We start from the raw sequence: 14,029 nt of genomic DNA on the forward strand, positions 1-14,029 counted from the left end.
AAAAACTCCAGTGGTTATTATATATTCATATGATAACCCGATGATAATTTGTTGAGAACGTTATTCATAAGAGGAGAGAAAATGTATGGACATTACAGCATAGGACAAAGCCTCAATGGGATAGGACAACCTGCTGTGTTGACTATTGGTTCTTCCAGCCCAACAATAGATGTAATCTTTATATGACACTAAATCACCTGAATGAATTAAACACAAACAAACAATTAAGAGCCCTGATGGTATAGGTGACCTAAATCAGTGATATTCTAACATCAGGTGTGCTTTTAATTTGTTTATGTACTACTGTAGGTTCACCAGCTGACCTCTATCAAGACACCCATTTCAACTGGATTCGCACTGTGAAGATGAGCAATGCTGCAGCAGCATCAGTTTCTACTTCTACTACTTCTTCCTTAGGAGACATCCCTCAGTTATACGAGATGGTTGTCATATGCTGTGCTTTGGACAATCACAATGATTCTGTTGTGCCATTTGAGTAGAGAGCACCTTCATGTCGTCATGACAAAAGTGCCCCCTTAGACCGTATGAATATATCAAATCTAATTCGGAACGTGTAAAATACTATTGTTTATGTTATTGTAAACATACTGTACTTTAATAAATGGCTATATTGTTGTATGGGTGAAATGAAACGTATTGTCATCTCTGCTTTGCCTAGCCCCATTGAATAAAAAAGTATTTCTTATAGCCCAACTATTTTCTTTCTTTTACAATTTAAACACATTTAGCATAGACAATGTAATTGTTGTGGTAGTCTAGTGCAACTCAGACCTTCTGGGAGAAAAGTATCTGGCATTGAACTTGGTGGTAGTAGTTGTGTTTATGTTTTAAGCGAAGGATCCCATCATCTCCTGCTTCCAGACATTGTAGCCCTGGACAAACACACCTATTTCAACTTGTCAACTAATCATCAGGCCCTATGAGTTGAATCAGGTATGTTTGTCCGGCAAGAATATGTGTTGTTGGGGGTACTGGAGGACTGGAGTTGGGAAGCACTGCTGTAGGCCTATGGCTGCATTGGCACTGCATGCCATTATCAGCTGCAAAATGGGTTCACATGGCTGATATCCTGAAAAAATAGTTTCACCCAAATAAAACTAATTGGAGAGCTAATGACTGAACAAAAAGGTAATGTTCATTTGAGAATACAACACAAACACAGACAAATTAGTGAAATATTCCCTTCCCCTCTTTATTTCAGGATCTTTATAACACTATTTCATATAATTTCAAAGTGTACAAGTAAGCTAACTCATATGTAAAGGTAAGACATTTTAGTAACAAGTAGGCTATCATTACTAAAGCATCATTTCAGGTGAACAAAAAAAAGTCGATACCAGAGGTGGCCAACCTCGCTCCACTGATCCCTGATCTATAGGGGAGCAGACTTCTGTTCCAGCCCAACAGTAGCACACCTGATTATTAACTAATTAGGTTTGATACATTGAATCAGGTGTGTTAGTGCTGGGCTGGAACAGAAGCCTGCACACCCAGCAGGGTTGGCCTGCTCCAGTTGTAATAGGTTTATACATTGTGTCTAACTTTTAAATGGTATTTTTGTTAACTACATTTGCTAACATAGGTACACTTATAATCAATGGTATACAAGGATGTACCCTTATTCTCTTGGGGCATTAATTGGGACCTCTTCATCTGCAGACAGGGTTTCACAGCTCTCTGTACCTGAGGACAGAAAACATTACAAAGAAACAGGCTGCATTATACTCAAATTAGACAGCATTATACTCAAATTAGACAGCACTGAATATTATGTTGATATATCTCTCTGTCCTCCGTTTTCTCGCTAGGGACTGGAATTTGAGAATGTTTTCATGTCTGCTCACAAATGTACCTGCCCTATCCAGAGTAGCCTACTCTCCCTTCTCTGACAGCTGGAACTGATAGCTAATCCTTTCACCCTCTTCCATGGCTGTTGGCTAGCTACCTAGCTACAAATACATTTATAGTCACAACGATAAAATACATCACGATAGCTGGCTAACTAGCTAATATGAAGTTAGCATGCTGGTGATATTTAATTCACTTAGCTACCTATACAGTAAGTAAAGTTATCTAACTAGAGAACATTACGTTTGCAGCTCATTTGAGTTACCCTGCACACTAAGTTTCTGGCGCAAGCTAGCTAATAATACATAGTTTTTGATCATTTTCGAAATATATTTACTTAACGTACTTGAATAGGTTCTCCCACTGCCTCCGTTTTCTGGGTCCTTGGATAAACTAAATAACGGGCAATATTCCCGAAGTTTCCGGTGGTAGCAAAACTCAGCCAGACATGTGGACGATTGGAGGATTTACATCAGACTGATTATGGTCTTCCAACATGACGCAACTGCAAGCCCTCTATAGATCACAATCTGGGAAAGAATGTTTCACTCTAGCCAAGCTGTTTCAGAGTGTTATTTGGTCAAACACAGTATATGGTTGCAGTCCTACCTGAGGGAATTTTGAACAGAACATCAAATACTTAAACGTATCCACTGACCTCGTCAATAAGGAACAGCCGGACCAACTGCAGCAGGCAGTTATCCCTCCACTTCCTCGTCATGCTGTCCCATTTTTCCTGGGAGAAACAGAAATGTGTGTGTGCTTTATCATGAACTGGTTAATAAAGTGTTAACCTTTTACTGCAGTGGCCTAAATCTGGGTCACACACTGTTTCTTGGTAGTCTTAAACAAATCTATTTTGAAACAAAAGTATAGACCTCACACATTGTTATGGGCTTAAAAAAAGAAGACACCTGTACCATGTCAGATATAGAGTTGAAATGTATTAATTTTTGAGTTTGCATCCCAATATTACACTTTATATACAGTACCAGTCAAAAGTTGACACACCTACTCATTCAACGGTTTTTCTTTATTTTGTACTATTTTCTACATTGTAGAATAATAGTGAAGACATCAAAACAATGAAATAACACATATGGAATCATGTAGTAACAAAAAAAGTGTTTAAAAAGTATAAATATATTTTAGATTTTAGATTCTTCAAAGTAGCCACCCTTTGCCTTGATGACAGCTTTGCACACTCTTGGCATTCTCTCAACCAGCTTCACCTGGAATGCTTTTCCAACCGTCTTGAAGGAGTTCCCACATATGCTGAGCACTCGTTGGCTGCTTTCCTTCACTCTGCGGTGCAACTCATCCCAAACCATCTCAACTGGGTTGAGGTCGGGTGATTGTGGAGGCCAGGTCATCAGATGCAGCACTCCATCACTCTCCTTCTTGGTCAAATAGCCCTTACACAGCCTGGAGGTGTGTTGGGTCATTGTCCTGTTGAAAAACAAATGATAGTCCCACTAAGCGCAAACCAGATGGGATGGCGTATCGCTGCAGAATGCCGTGGTAGCCATGCTGGCTAATTGTGTCTTGAATTCTAAATAAATCACAGACAGTGTCACCAGCAAAGCACCCCCACACCATCACACCTCCTCCTCCATGCTTCATGGTGGGAACCACACGTGGAGATCATCTGTTCACCTACTCTGCGTCTCACAAAGACACAGCGGTTGGAACCAAAAATCTCAAATTTGGACTCATCAGACCAAAGGACAGATTTCCACCGGTCTAATGTCCATTGATCGTGTTTCTTGGCCCAAGCAAGTCTCTTCTTATTATTGGTGTCCTTTAGTAGTGGTTTCTTTGCAGCAATTCGACCATGAAGGCCTGATTCACGCAGTCTCCACTGAACAGTTGATGTTGAGATGTGTCTGTTACTTGAACTCTGTGAAGCATTTATTTGGGCTGCAATTTCTCAGGCTGGTAACTCTAATGAACTTGTCCTCTGCAGCAGAGGTAACTCTGGGTCTTCCTTTCCTGTGGCGGCCCTCATAAGAGCCAGTTTCATCATAGCGCTTGATTGTTTTTGCGACTGCACTTGAAGAAACTTTAAAAGTTCTTGAAATTTTCCAGATTGACCGACCTTCATGTATTATGATGGACTGTCATTTGTCTTTGCTTATTTGATCTGTTCTTGCCATAATATGGACTTCGTCTTTTACCAAATAGGGCTATCTTCTGTATACCCCCCCTACCATGTCACAACACAACTGACTGGCTCAAACGCATTAAGAAGGAAAGAAATTCCACAACTTAACTTTTAAGAAGGCACACCTGTTAATTGAAATGCATGCCAGGTGACTACCTCATGAAGCTGGTTGAGAGAATGCCAAGAGTGTGCAAAGCTGTCATCAAGACAAAGGCTGGCTACTTTGAAGAATCTAACATCTAAAATATATTTTGATTTTTTAAACACTTTTTTGGTTACTACATGATTCCATATGTGTTATTTTATAGTTGTGATGTCTTCACTATTATTCGACAATGGAGAAAATAGTAAAAAATAAAGAAAAACCCTTTCTTTCTAAAATTAGCCACCGAAATTGTTGCAACCCCTATTACCAGCCTGTTCAACCTCTCTTTCGTATCGTCTGAGATCCCCAGAGATTGGAAAGCTGCTGCGGTCATCCCCCTCTTCAAAAGGTCCTCTGTAGCTCAACTGGTAGAGCACGGCGCTTGTAACGCCAAGGTAGTGGGTTCGATCCCCGGGACCACCCATACACAAAAAATGTGTGCACGCATGACTGTAAGTCGCTTTGGATAAAAGCGTCTGCTAAATGGCATATTATTATTATTATTAAAGGGGGTGACACTCTAGATCCAAACTGTTACAGACCTATATCAATCCTGCCCTTCGAAAGTATTTCAAAGCCAAGTTAACAAACAGATCACCGACCATTTCGAATCCCACCGTACCTTCTCCGCTATGCAATCTGGTTTCCGAGCTGGTCATGGGTGCACCTCAGCCACGTTCAAGGTCCTAAACGATATTATAACCGCGATCGATAAAAGACAGTACTGTGCAGCCGTCTTCATCAACCTGGCCAAGGCTTTCGACTCCGTCAATCACCGCATTCTTATTGGCAGACTAAATAGCCTTAGTTTCTCGAATGACTGCCTCGTCTGGTTCACCAACTACTTCTCAGATAGAGTTCAATGTGTCAAATCGGAGGGCCTGTTGTCTGGACCTCTGGCAGTCTCTATGGGGGTGCCACAGGGTTCAATTCTCGGGCCGACTCTATTCTCTGTGTATATCAATGATGTCGCTCTTGCTGCTGGTGACACTCAGAACAACCTCTACGCAGACGACACTATTTTGTATACATCTGGCCCTTCATTGGAGACTGTGTTAACAAACCTCCAAACGAGCTTCAATGCCATACAGCACTTCTTCCGTAGCCTCCAACTGCTCTTAAACGGTAGTAAAACTAAATGCATGCTCTTCAATCGAATACTGCTTGCACCCGCCCGCCCGACTAGAATCACTACTCTCGGCGGGTCTGACTTAGAATATGTGGACAACTACAAATACCTAGGTGTCTGGTTAGACCGTAAACTCTCCTTCCAGACTCACATTAAGCATCTCCAATCCAAAGTTAAATCTAGAATCGGCTTCCTATTTCGCAACAAAGCCTTCACTCATGCTGCCAAACATGCCCTCGTAAAACAGACTATCCTACCGATCCTTGACTTCGGCGATGTCATTTACAAAATAGCCTCCAACACTCTACTCAGCAAATTGGATGTAGTCTATCACAGTGCCATCCGTTTTGTCACCAAAGCCCCATATACTACCCACCATTGTGACCTATACGCTCTCGTTGGCTGGCCCTCACTACATATTCGTCGCTAAACCCACTTGCTCCAGGTCATCTATAAATCACTGCTAGGCAAATCCCTGCCGTAGCTTAGCTCATTGGTCACCATAGCAACACCCACCCGTAGTCTGCGCTCCAACAGGTATATCTCACTGGTCATCCCCAAAGCCAAAACCTCCTTTGGCCGCCATTCCTTCCAGTTCTCTGCTGCCAATGACTGGAACAAACTGCAAAAATCTCTGGAGCTGGAGACTAGCATCTCCCTCACTAACTTTAAGCATCAGTTGTCAGAGCAGCTTACCAATCACTGCACCTGTACACAGCCCATCTGTAATTAGCCCACCCAACTACCTCATCCCCATAATGTTATTTATTTTGCTCATTTGCACCCCAGTATCTCTGTTTGCACATCATCTTCTGCACATCTATCATTCCAGTGTTAATACTACATTTTAATTATTTTGCACTATGGCCTATTTATTGCCTTACCTCCATAACTTACACACACACTGTATATAGATTTTCTATTGTGTTATTGACTGTAAGTTTTGTTTATTCCATATGTAACTCTGTGTTGTTGTTGTTTTTAATTGCACTGCTTTGCTTTATCTTGGCCAGGTCGCAGTTGTAAATGAGAACTTGTTCTCAACTGGCTTACCTGGTTAAATAAAGGTTACATATTTTTTTATTAAATTTTTTAAAGAATCGTCTGGTTTGAAAATATAAAGTTGATTAATTATGAAAAATATTAAATAACATTCCATCCATGAGGCCACTAGGTCATTTGACAGCAGGAAAGGGCTACATTAACAGTTGGACAGTTAATGTGGGTTTTTTATTAACTTTCTCATGAATTCTCTTGATACAACTGAATTTATCCATCCTCGCATCACTAACAAACCCCTATTGCAACATGCAAATCATGTCTGCCTCTTTTTTAATGGATGGTTGCTATGGTCACAGGATCAGCTACCTCATTGCACTACATATTACACACAAATAAAATGTCTGCCAGTGATAGGCTATGCGACATACAGTATACTGTACACTGGGATACAGTGTCACTCACAGGTGTGGTCATGATGATATGGGCGTCCTGAATCTCAAAGAAGTCGTCGATCTCCGTGTCTCCGGTCAGCTCCTTGCAGCTCAGGCCCAGAGGCCCAAATTTCTTCTTCCAGTCCTCAAAGCGCTGACTGCATAAAGCTTTGATGGGGGCCACTGAAGACGACAGAAGCATTCACAATCAATGCATCTTGTCATACAGTTTTCATTTTATAAATGTTATCAATATACATGTTGAACTCTTAGAATGTATGGGTGTAATCAGGTCATAAATTACTTACATTTTTTTTTTTTTTTTTTTAGTCATTTTTAGCAGACGCTCTTATCCAGAGCGACTTACAGTTAGTGAATACATATATATATATTTTTATACTGGCCCCCCGTGGGAATCGATCCCACAACCCTGGCGTTGCAAACGCCATGCTCTATCAACTGAGCTACATCCCTGCCGGCCATTCCCTCCCCTACCCTGGACGACGCTGGGCCAATTGTGCGCCGCCCATGAGTCTCCCGGTCGCGGCCGGCTGCGACAGAGCCTGGATTCGAACCAGGATCTCTAGTGGCACAGTTAGCACTGCGATGCAGTGCCTTAGACCACTGCGCCACTTACAACATGTAAGCAACAAACCAGATATCAAGACTGCATACAGGCTAACCCATACTGTAAGCATGAATCAGCTCTTAATGTCTTAGTACTTTTTACCTAGTGCTTTTGAGAAGGATCCTAAGTACTGTAATTGGAGGGTCTTACTGTACACAGCTTTGATGTTTCTCAAGGGATCTGTGGTCTCCATCAGTAAGCGGATGATGGCCAACTCAAAAAGCACAGTCTTACCAGAGCCCGTAGGAGCACAAGCCACAAAGTTCTTACCCGTGTATAGAACCTGCAAAACATACGTTGTTCATAAAAATGTCTCAAGGATACTGTTTTGCTGTTAAGGTTCTGAATTGGATGACATGTACATTAGAGCACTTACATCATCTAGGGCTTTTGATTGAACGTAGTTGAAGTAAGGGAACTCTTTGAAGACAGATCTAAATTTAGCAGCTGTGTTCGTTTGATTAAGGACACCCAACAAACAACCCACAATTGTTTCTTAGATTTCATGTAGTCATCATCAAGCATGCATCAATCAAGCATTCATTAACTTTTCATTCCAAGCGTTATTACTAATGATAAAACAGATCCGAAAGGATACGGATTTCAGAGATTGGTCGGAGTATCCCAGGCCCAGAAGTACCTAATATGAAAACAAATCCATAGACAACTCATTTTATATTCACACTGACATTAGCAACCCAACCCCAGTCAAAATTGCAGATATTGTCCACCCCCTAGTGGTAATTTTGTGTCATTACAGCCAAGAGGGCATTGGGTAGTGCTGACCTCGTTTCACCTCATCAAGCCCTAACGAACAGTGACAGCTGCTGCCATGACCATTACATCCGAGTACATTCTTCAGCTACAACACCTCATCATAGCAATATGTATGTGATATATATATATATATATATATATATATATATATATATATATATATATATATATACACACACTACTGGTTAAAAGTTTTAGAACACCTACTCATTCAAGAGTTGTTCTTTTTTGTACTATTTTCTACATCGTAGAATAATAGTGAAGACATCAAAACTAGGAAATAACACATATGGAATCATGTAGTAACCAAAAAAAGTGTTAAACAAATCAAAATATATTTTATATTTGAGATTCTTCAAATAGGCAACCTTTGCTTTGATGACAGCTTTGCACACCCTTGGCATTCTCTCAACCAGCCTCATGAAGTAGTCAGCTGGAATGCATTTCAATTAACAGGTGTGCCTTCTTAAAAGTTAATTTGTGGAATTTATTTCCTTCTTTGAGCCAATCAGTTGTGTTGTGACAAGGTAGGGGGGGGTATACAGAAGATAGCCCTATTTGGTAAAGGACCAAGTCCATATTATGGCAAGAACAGCTCAAATAAGCAAAGAGAAACAACAGTCCATCATTACTTTAAGACATGAAGCTCAGTCAATACGGAACATTTCAAGAACTTTGAACATTTCTTTAAGTGCAGTCGCAAAAACCATCAAGCGCTATGATGAAACTGGCTCTCATGAGGACCGCCACAGGAATGGAAGACCCAGAGTTACCTCTGCTGCAGAGGATAAGTTCATTAGAGTTACCAGCTTCAGAAATTGCAGCCCAAATAAATGCTTCACAGAGTTCAAGTAAGACACATCTCAACATCAACTGTTCAGAGGAGACTGTGTGAATCAGGTCTTCATTGTCGATTGCTGCAAAGAAACCACTACTAAAGGACACCAATAATAAGAAGAGACTTGCTTGGGCCAAGAAACACGAGCAATGGACATTAGACCGGTGGAAATTTGTCCAAATTGGAGATTTTTGGTTCCAACCGCTGTGTCTTTGTGAGACGCGGTGTGGGTGAACGGATGATCTCCGCATGTGTATTTCCCACCGTAAAGCATGGAGGAGGAGGTGTTATGGTGTGGGGGTGCTTTGCTGGTGACACTGTCTGTGATTTATTTAGAATTCAAGGCACACTTAACCATCATGGCTACCACAGCATTCTGCAGTGATACGCCATCCCATCTGGTTTGGGCATAGTGGGACTATCATTTGTTTTTCAACAGGACAATGACCCAACAGAACTCCAGGCTATGTAAGGGCTATTTTACCAAGAAGGAGAGTGATGGAGTGCTGACCTGGCCTCCACAATCCCCCGACCTCAACCAAATTGAGATGGTTTGGGATGATTCGGACAGCAGAGTGAAGGAAAAGCAGCCAACAATGGTGGAACAAGCTCACCCACGACGCCAGGACAGCGGAGTCACTGACCACCTTCCGGAGACACTTGAAACCCTACCTCTTTAAGGAATACCTCGAATAGTATAAAAGTAATCCTTCTTCCCCCACCACCCATAAACAAATTTAAATAAATAAAAAGTGGTTGTCCCACTGGCTATCATAAATTGAATGCACCAATTTCTAAGTCACTCTGGATAAGAGCGTCTGCTAAATGATGTAAATGTAAATAACTGTTGGAAAAGCATTCCTCATGAAGCTGGTTGAGAGAATGCCAATAGTGTGCAAAGCTGTCATCAAGGCAAAGGGTGGCTAATTTGAAGAATCTCAAATATAAAATATATTTTGATTTGTTTAACACTTTTTTGGTTACTACATGATTCCATATGTGTTATTTCATAGTTTTGATGTCTTCACTATTATTCTACAATGTAGAAAATAGTAAAAAATAAAGAAAAACCCTGGAACGAGTAGATGTTCTAAAACCTTTGACCGGTAGTGTATACAGACAGACATAGTGTTGGGTTCAGTCTGTGCGGTACTACTTTGTATGTGAAGGGCTTGGGGTGTCATGGGGAGAACATGAGCCCTCTTGGTGCCCTTGTCCTGTGTCTTCTGTGGTGGTCCCCAGGCTTTAGGTGGGCCCAGACTGGTGAGGGGGCTGGGGCCTGCTGCCGACTGGTTTGCCAGCCGAGGCTCTGTCGCCATGGAAACCTGGTTGAAAGTTTGCTGCACTCTGGGTCTTGCCTGGTTGAGGCCTCTGTTTGAGTTTGCGCTTTTCTTCAACACCTGACCACTGGGAGGTTTGAACAAACTGTAACGACGAAGAGATTATTTCATTTATAGGTAGAGAGATCATAAGTGCTTACAGTAATATCCCACATATCATGATGTAACTAGTACAGCCATGTCTTTGATAAAGAAGGTGCCATTTCAGAAGGGCTTTGCCAAATATTCGATTTATTTTATCCTGATTTATTTTATCCTGATTTATTTTATCACTTCACAGACGACATTACATTCTAAAATCAATAGTATCTGACGAAGACACATGGTGGGGATACTCACATTTACTATGTATTCTGAATGCACAGTATACACACTCATTAGTTTCATTTGAATGGCTTACCTTCTCCGTAGAGGTGGGCTTTGGCTGAACAGTGGGAAATGTTTCTGCTCCAGTGCATGACCAGAATCCTGTGGGGTTTTAGTTCGACCTCTGCTGACCTTTGTGGTATCCTGGGATTTATTCATGAAGTCTTCCCGAGCCCAAAGGGCACACCCGCCCTGTGCTTCAGGTTCTTTTCCTCCATCACTGGTATTCTGATGTAATTTGGTATTCTTGGGTGTGAAACCATCACCGTCAACTGCTCTTTTCAAATGGGGAAGGAATTTGTTGGACTTCTGAGAGAAACCTGCATTGGAGATGGTCAGAAAGGGATTTGATAGACGACATGATAATGTAATGATTGACAGGAAGGGACATGACTTGAAACAAGACCCAGATTAAGCCTAGTCTTGAACTAAAAATCATTTTCAAAAAATATTTTTCATTGAAAGTGCATTTTAGTCCAGGACTCGGCTTTGTCTGGGTCCGGGAAACTGGCCCTTACAGTATTGACTGAATTTACTAAAATGATTTAATCACTTCAAATGTCACTTACTGAATGATGAAAGACCCTCTGCCTCTTTCTGGATGTCCTGAGTGGCTGGGATCTGGGAGAGGGACGGAGGGGGTTCCAACTGCCAAGAACTCTGCTCTTGACAAAGTGGCTTTCTGGAGATGGGACCAGGGCAGGAAAAGGGTTAAGCAAAGCTTAACACAGCAAGAGCAAAGTTCCTAGCTAAATACAAATCTAGTGGGGCATGACTGTGGGATGCAGGTTGTTTCTGACTACTCACACTTTGTGGACAACTGGCCTCTCAAAGAACAGGTTATCCAGGGACAAAGTGTAGTCTTCTGAGTCCAACATCTCATCAGATCATGTAGGCTTAGCCCATGCAACAGTCATCTGTAGAATTACAAAGTTAGACGTAATCATGGTATACAGTGCATTCGGAAAGTATTCAGACCCCTTTCCTTTTTCCACAATACCCCATAACGACAAAACAAAAACAGGTTTTCAGAAAATGTTGCACATTTATAAGTAAAACCCCCCAGAAATATCACATTTACATAAGTATTCAGACCCTTTACTCAGTACTTTGTTGAAGCACCTTTGGCAGCGATAAGGCCAATCAGACATTTCAGGGCACCAAGGAGACAGACATGATGTTGCCACAACAGGACAGTCTTTATAGGTTCTGCCTAGGTTTGCAGCAACTGTGAGAGATTGTAAGAAAAGTAAACAATTTGTCAGTAGCCTGACTAGACCCCATAAAATATCTTAATTGTCAACATACTGTAAAGCCTAAATGGTTTTTGTGCAAAGGCCTCAGGTGTTGAAACCCCTACACCAGATCAACGCAAGATGGCAGTCTCTTGGTCATGACATGACTAGCAAGGGTCGACATTAGTTACCACAGCCACAAAGTCTACAATTTATCTTCTTAAAATGAGATTTTAAACCTAACCCTAACCACACTGTTAACCTTATGCTTAACCCTGACCTTAAATGAAGACCAAAAAGCGAATTTTTGTTTTCCTGAATTTTTAAGATATCTTGACTTTGTGGCTGTGGTAACTAATGGAAACCCCTAGCAAGCTAACGTTAGCTAACTAGGCAGGCAAGTTGGCTCACTTTCATGTAATGTTAAGCGACTTATTTGTCAAAATATCAGTTTATTATATGACCATATTAATGACAGCCTGTTAATTCGTATTCTATTTCAAACTGGCGTGTAAAAAGATAACTCATGTAAGTAAAGTAATTTTTAGCCTACCTGTTTCGGTGGGGGCACTATAGCTAACTAGTCTCGAGCCTAGACGCCGATGATACCCGCTCTTCGCTCGAGGGAGATAGCAAATATTTGTATAAACCAAGATAGACCACAGCCTGTCGTTTCCAATGGGAACAAATGAGTCATAGTGGGCAGAACAAGAAAGGAGGTGGGCAGAGTCAGGTACGAGCTTGCGAGATCCTATTGGCGCGTTCTAGCGTTATTTCCGTTAGGGACGCCTCCTCTGGGAAGTGCGCGTGTGCAGTAATTCAATTCGCCTTTGCACTCCTTCTAAACAATACGATTTGTAAAAACTTTTGCAAAAGGTAAAGTCTACAAAACTTAGTCCACCCTGTTCATAACATATTCCAGTTTTGGAAACAGAAAACTGTATTGAGATCAAATGTTTCATCGATGAGAAAATGTGCAGAATGTCTGTCAAAATCCATCTTGTTCCAGCTTCTCCCACTGCCATATTTGGTATTGAGTGGAAACGCCAAGCGGATGATTCACATTTATACATCCGGTTAAATATCTGTCTCATTGTTCTATCTATGGAGATAGGTTAGCCAACTCAAAATGTTATTTTAATTTTTTCGTTTTAACACAAAAAATGTGATTATAATTAATGTATTGTAGGAATCAAGCTGCTCGATAGACCGTTCGTTTATGTATTTGACAACTAGCTAGATAGATAGATATCTAAACTATAGGCCAGCTGATTGATTGGTGTGCCGCGCGTTGTGGCTGCCTCTTGACACCAAAACGACTGGCAGGTTTCAAAACAACATGCATTGAGTGTTGGCAAACAAAGGTACATTAAGATTTTATGCGGTGTTTGAATATCCTATAAGACGATGAGAGGGGGGCGGGGTTTAGAATTAGTGGAAAAAATATTACAATGTTTTACAGGTAAGAGCTCACAACCGTAGCCTAGCTGACACGTTACTACACAGCGAGCATAAAGAGACTGGTGTTAGCAAGACAACTCCGAGCGCGACTCAGACACAACTGACTGTAACATTAAAGCCACATTCTGGGATTCGAAAAACAAAAAAAATGAGTCCGCCACTTGTCTTGGTAAACATATCAGGGATGTGGCTAGAGAAACGTAATCATTGTCAAATTCATAGACTGAGCTATGGATGCAAGGACCTTCCATTATCAAAATTATAATTTTAACAGTCCCACTGGGCACAAATCAATTCAACATCTATTCCACGAAATTTCATTGAAATTACTTGGAAATAACGTTGATTCAACCAGAGTGTGCCAAGTGGGATATTTTGTATACATTATTTGTAAAACAAGCTTTTATTTTGGATTCTGGTGGGGTAAGACAGTTCAATCATGTCAAAAAATGGCTCTACCAATCGCAGACTGTAGCTTTAGTTACTTGAATGGCAAATATGACAGTCTGCTTGTTCCTCTTAAACATTGTAATCTTATGACTGTTGAGGAGTAGCTATAACTGTATCCCCAAGGTGTTCCCAAACCCAAATGTGATCCAGACAGAGCAAAATAGAAATATGAATACATATATACATCGAATACC

At 41.1% G+C, this 14,029-nt stretch overlaps 1 protein-coding gene across 1 annotated transcript in view; it reads right to left on the reverse strand.

Moving 5' to 3' along the window:
• Nucleotides 1-12,536, reverse strand: part of LOC311150830 (putative ATP-dependent DNA helicase HFM1) — a 29,580-nt gene extending 17,044 nt beyond the window's left edge. The window contains exons 1-11 of the mRNA XM_084188376.1: nucleotides 12,478-12,536; nucleotides 11,812-11,917; nucleotides 11,497-11,606; nucleotides 11,259-11,371; nucleotides 10,724-11,009; nucleotides 10,140-10,408; nucleotides 7,967-8,008; nucleotides 7,745-7,815; nucleotides 7,519-7,651; nucleotides 6,772-6,923; nucleotides 2,528-2,605 (exon numbers count right to left, since the gene is read on the reverse strand). Coding sequence (XP_084044502.1) covers nucleotides 2,528-2,605; nucleotides 6,772-6,923; nucleotides 7,519-7,651; nucleotides 7,745-7,815; nucleotides 7,967-8,008; nucleotides 10,140-10,408; nucleotides 10,724-11,009; nucleotides 11,259-11,371; nucleotides 11,497-11,567 — 1,215 coding nt within the window. The 5' untranslated portion in view covers nucleotides 11,568-11,606; nucleotides 11,812-11,917; nucleotides 12,478-12,536. The remainder of the gene's footprint in view (nucleotides 1-2,527; nucleotides 2,606-6,771; nucleotides 6,924-7,518; nucleotides 7,652-7,744; nucleotides 7,816-7,966; nucleotides 8,009-10,139; nucleotides 10,409-10,723; nucleotides 11,010-11,258; nucleotides 11,372-11,496; nucleotides 11,607-11,811; nucleotides 11,918-12,477) is intronic.
• Between the last annotated feature and the right edge of the window lie 1,493 nt (nucleotides 12,537-14,029).

This window comes from Coregonus lavaretus (assembly GCF_964263955.1).
Source record: "Coregonus lavaretus genome assembly, chromosome: 23".
Taxonomy (NCBI): domain Eukaryota; kingdom Metazoa; phylum Chordata; class Actinopteri; order Salmoniformes; family Salmonidae; genus Coregonus; species Coregonus lavaretus.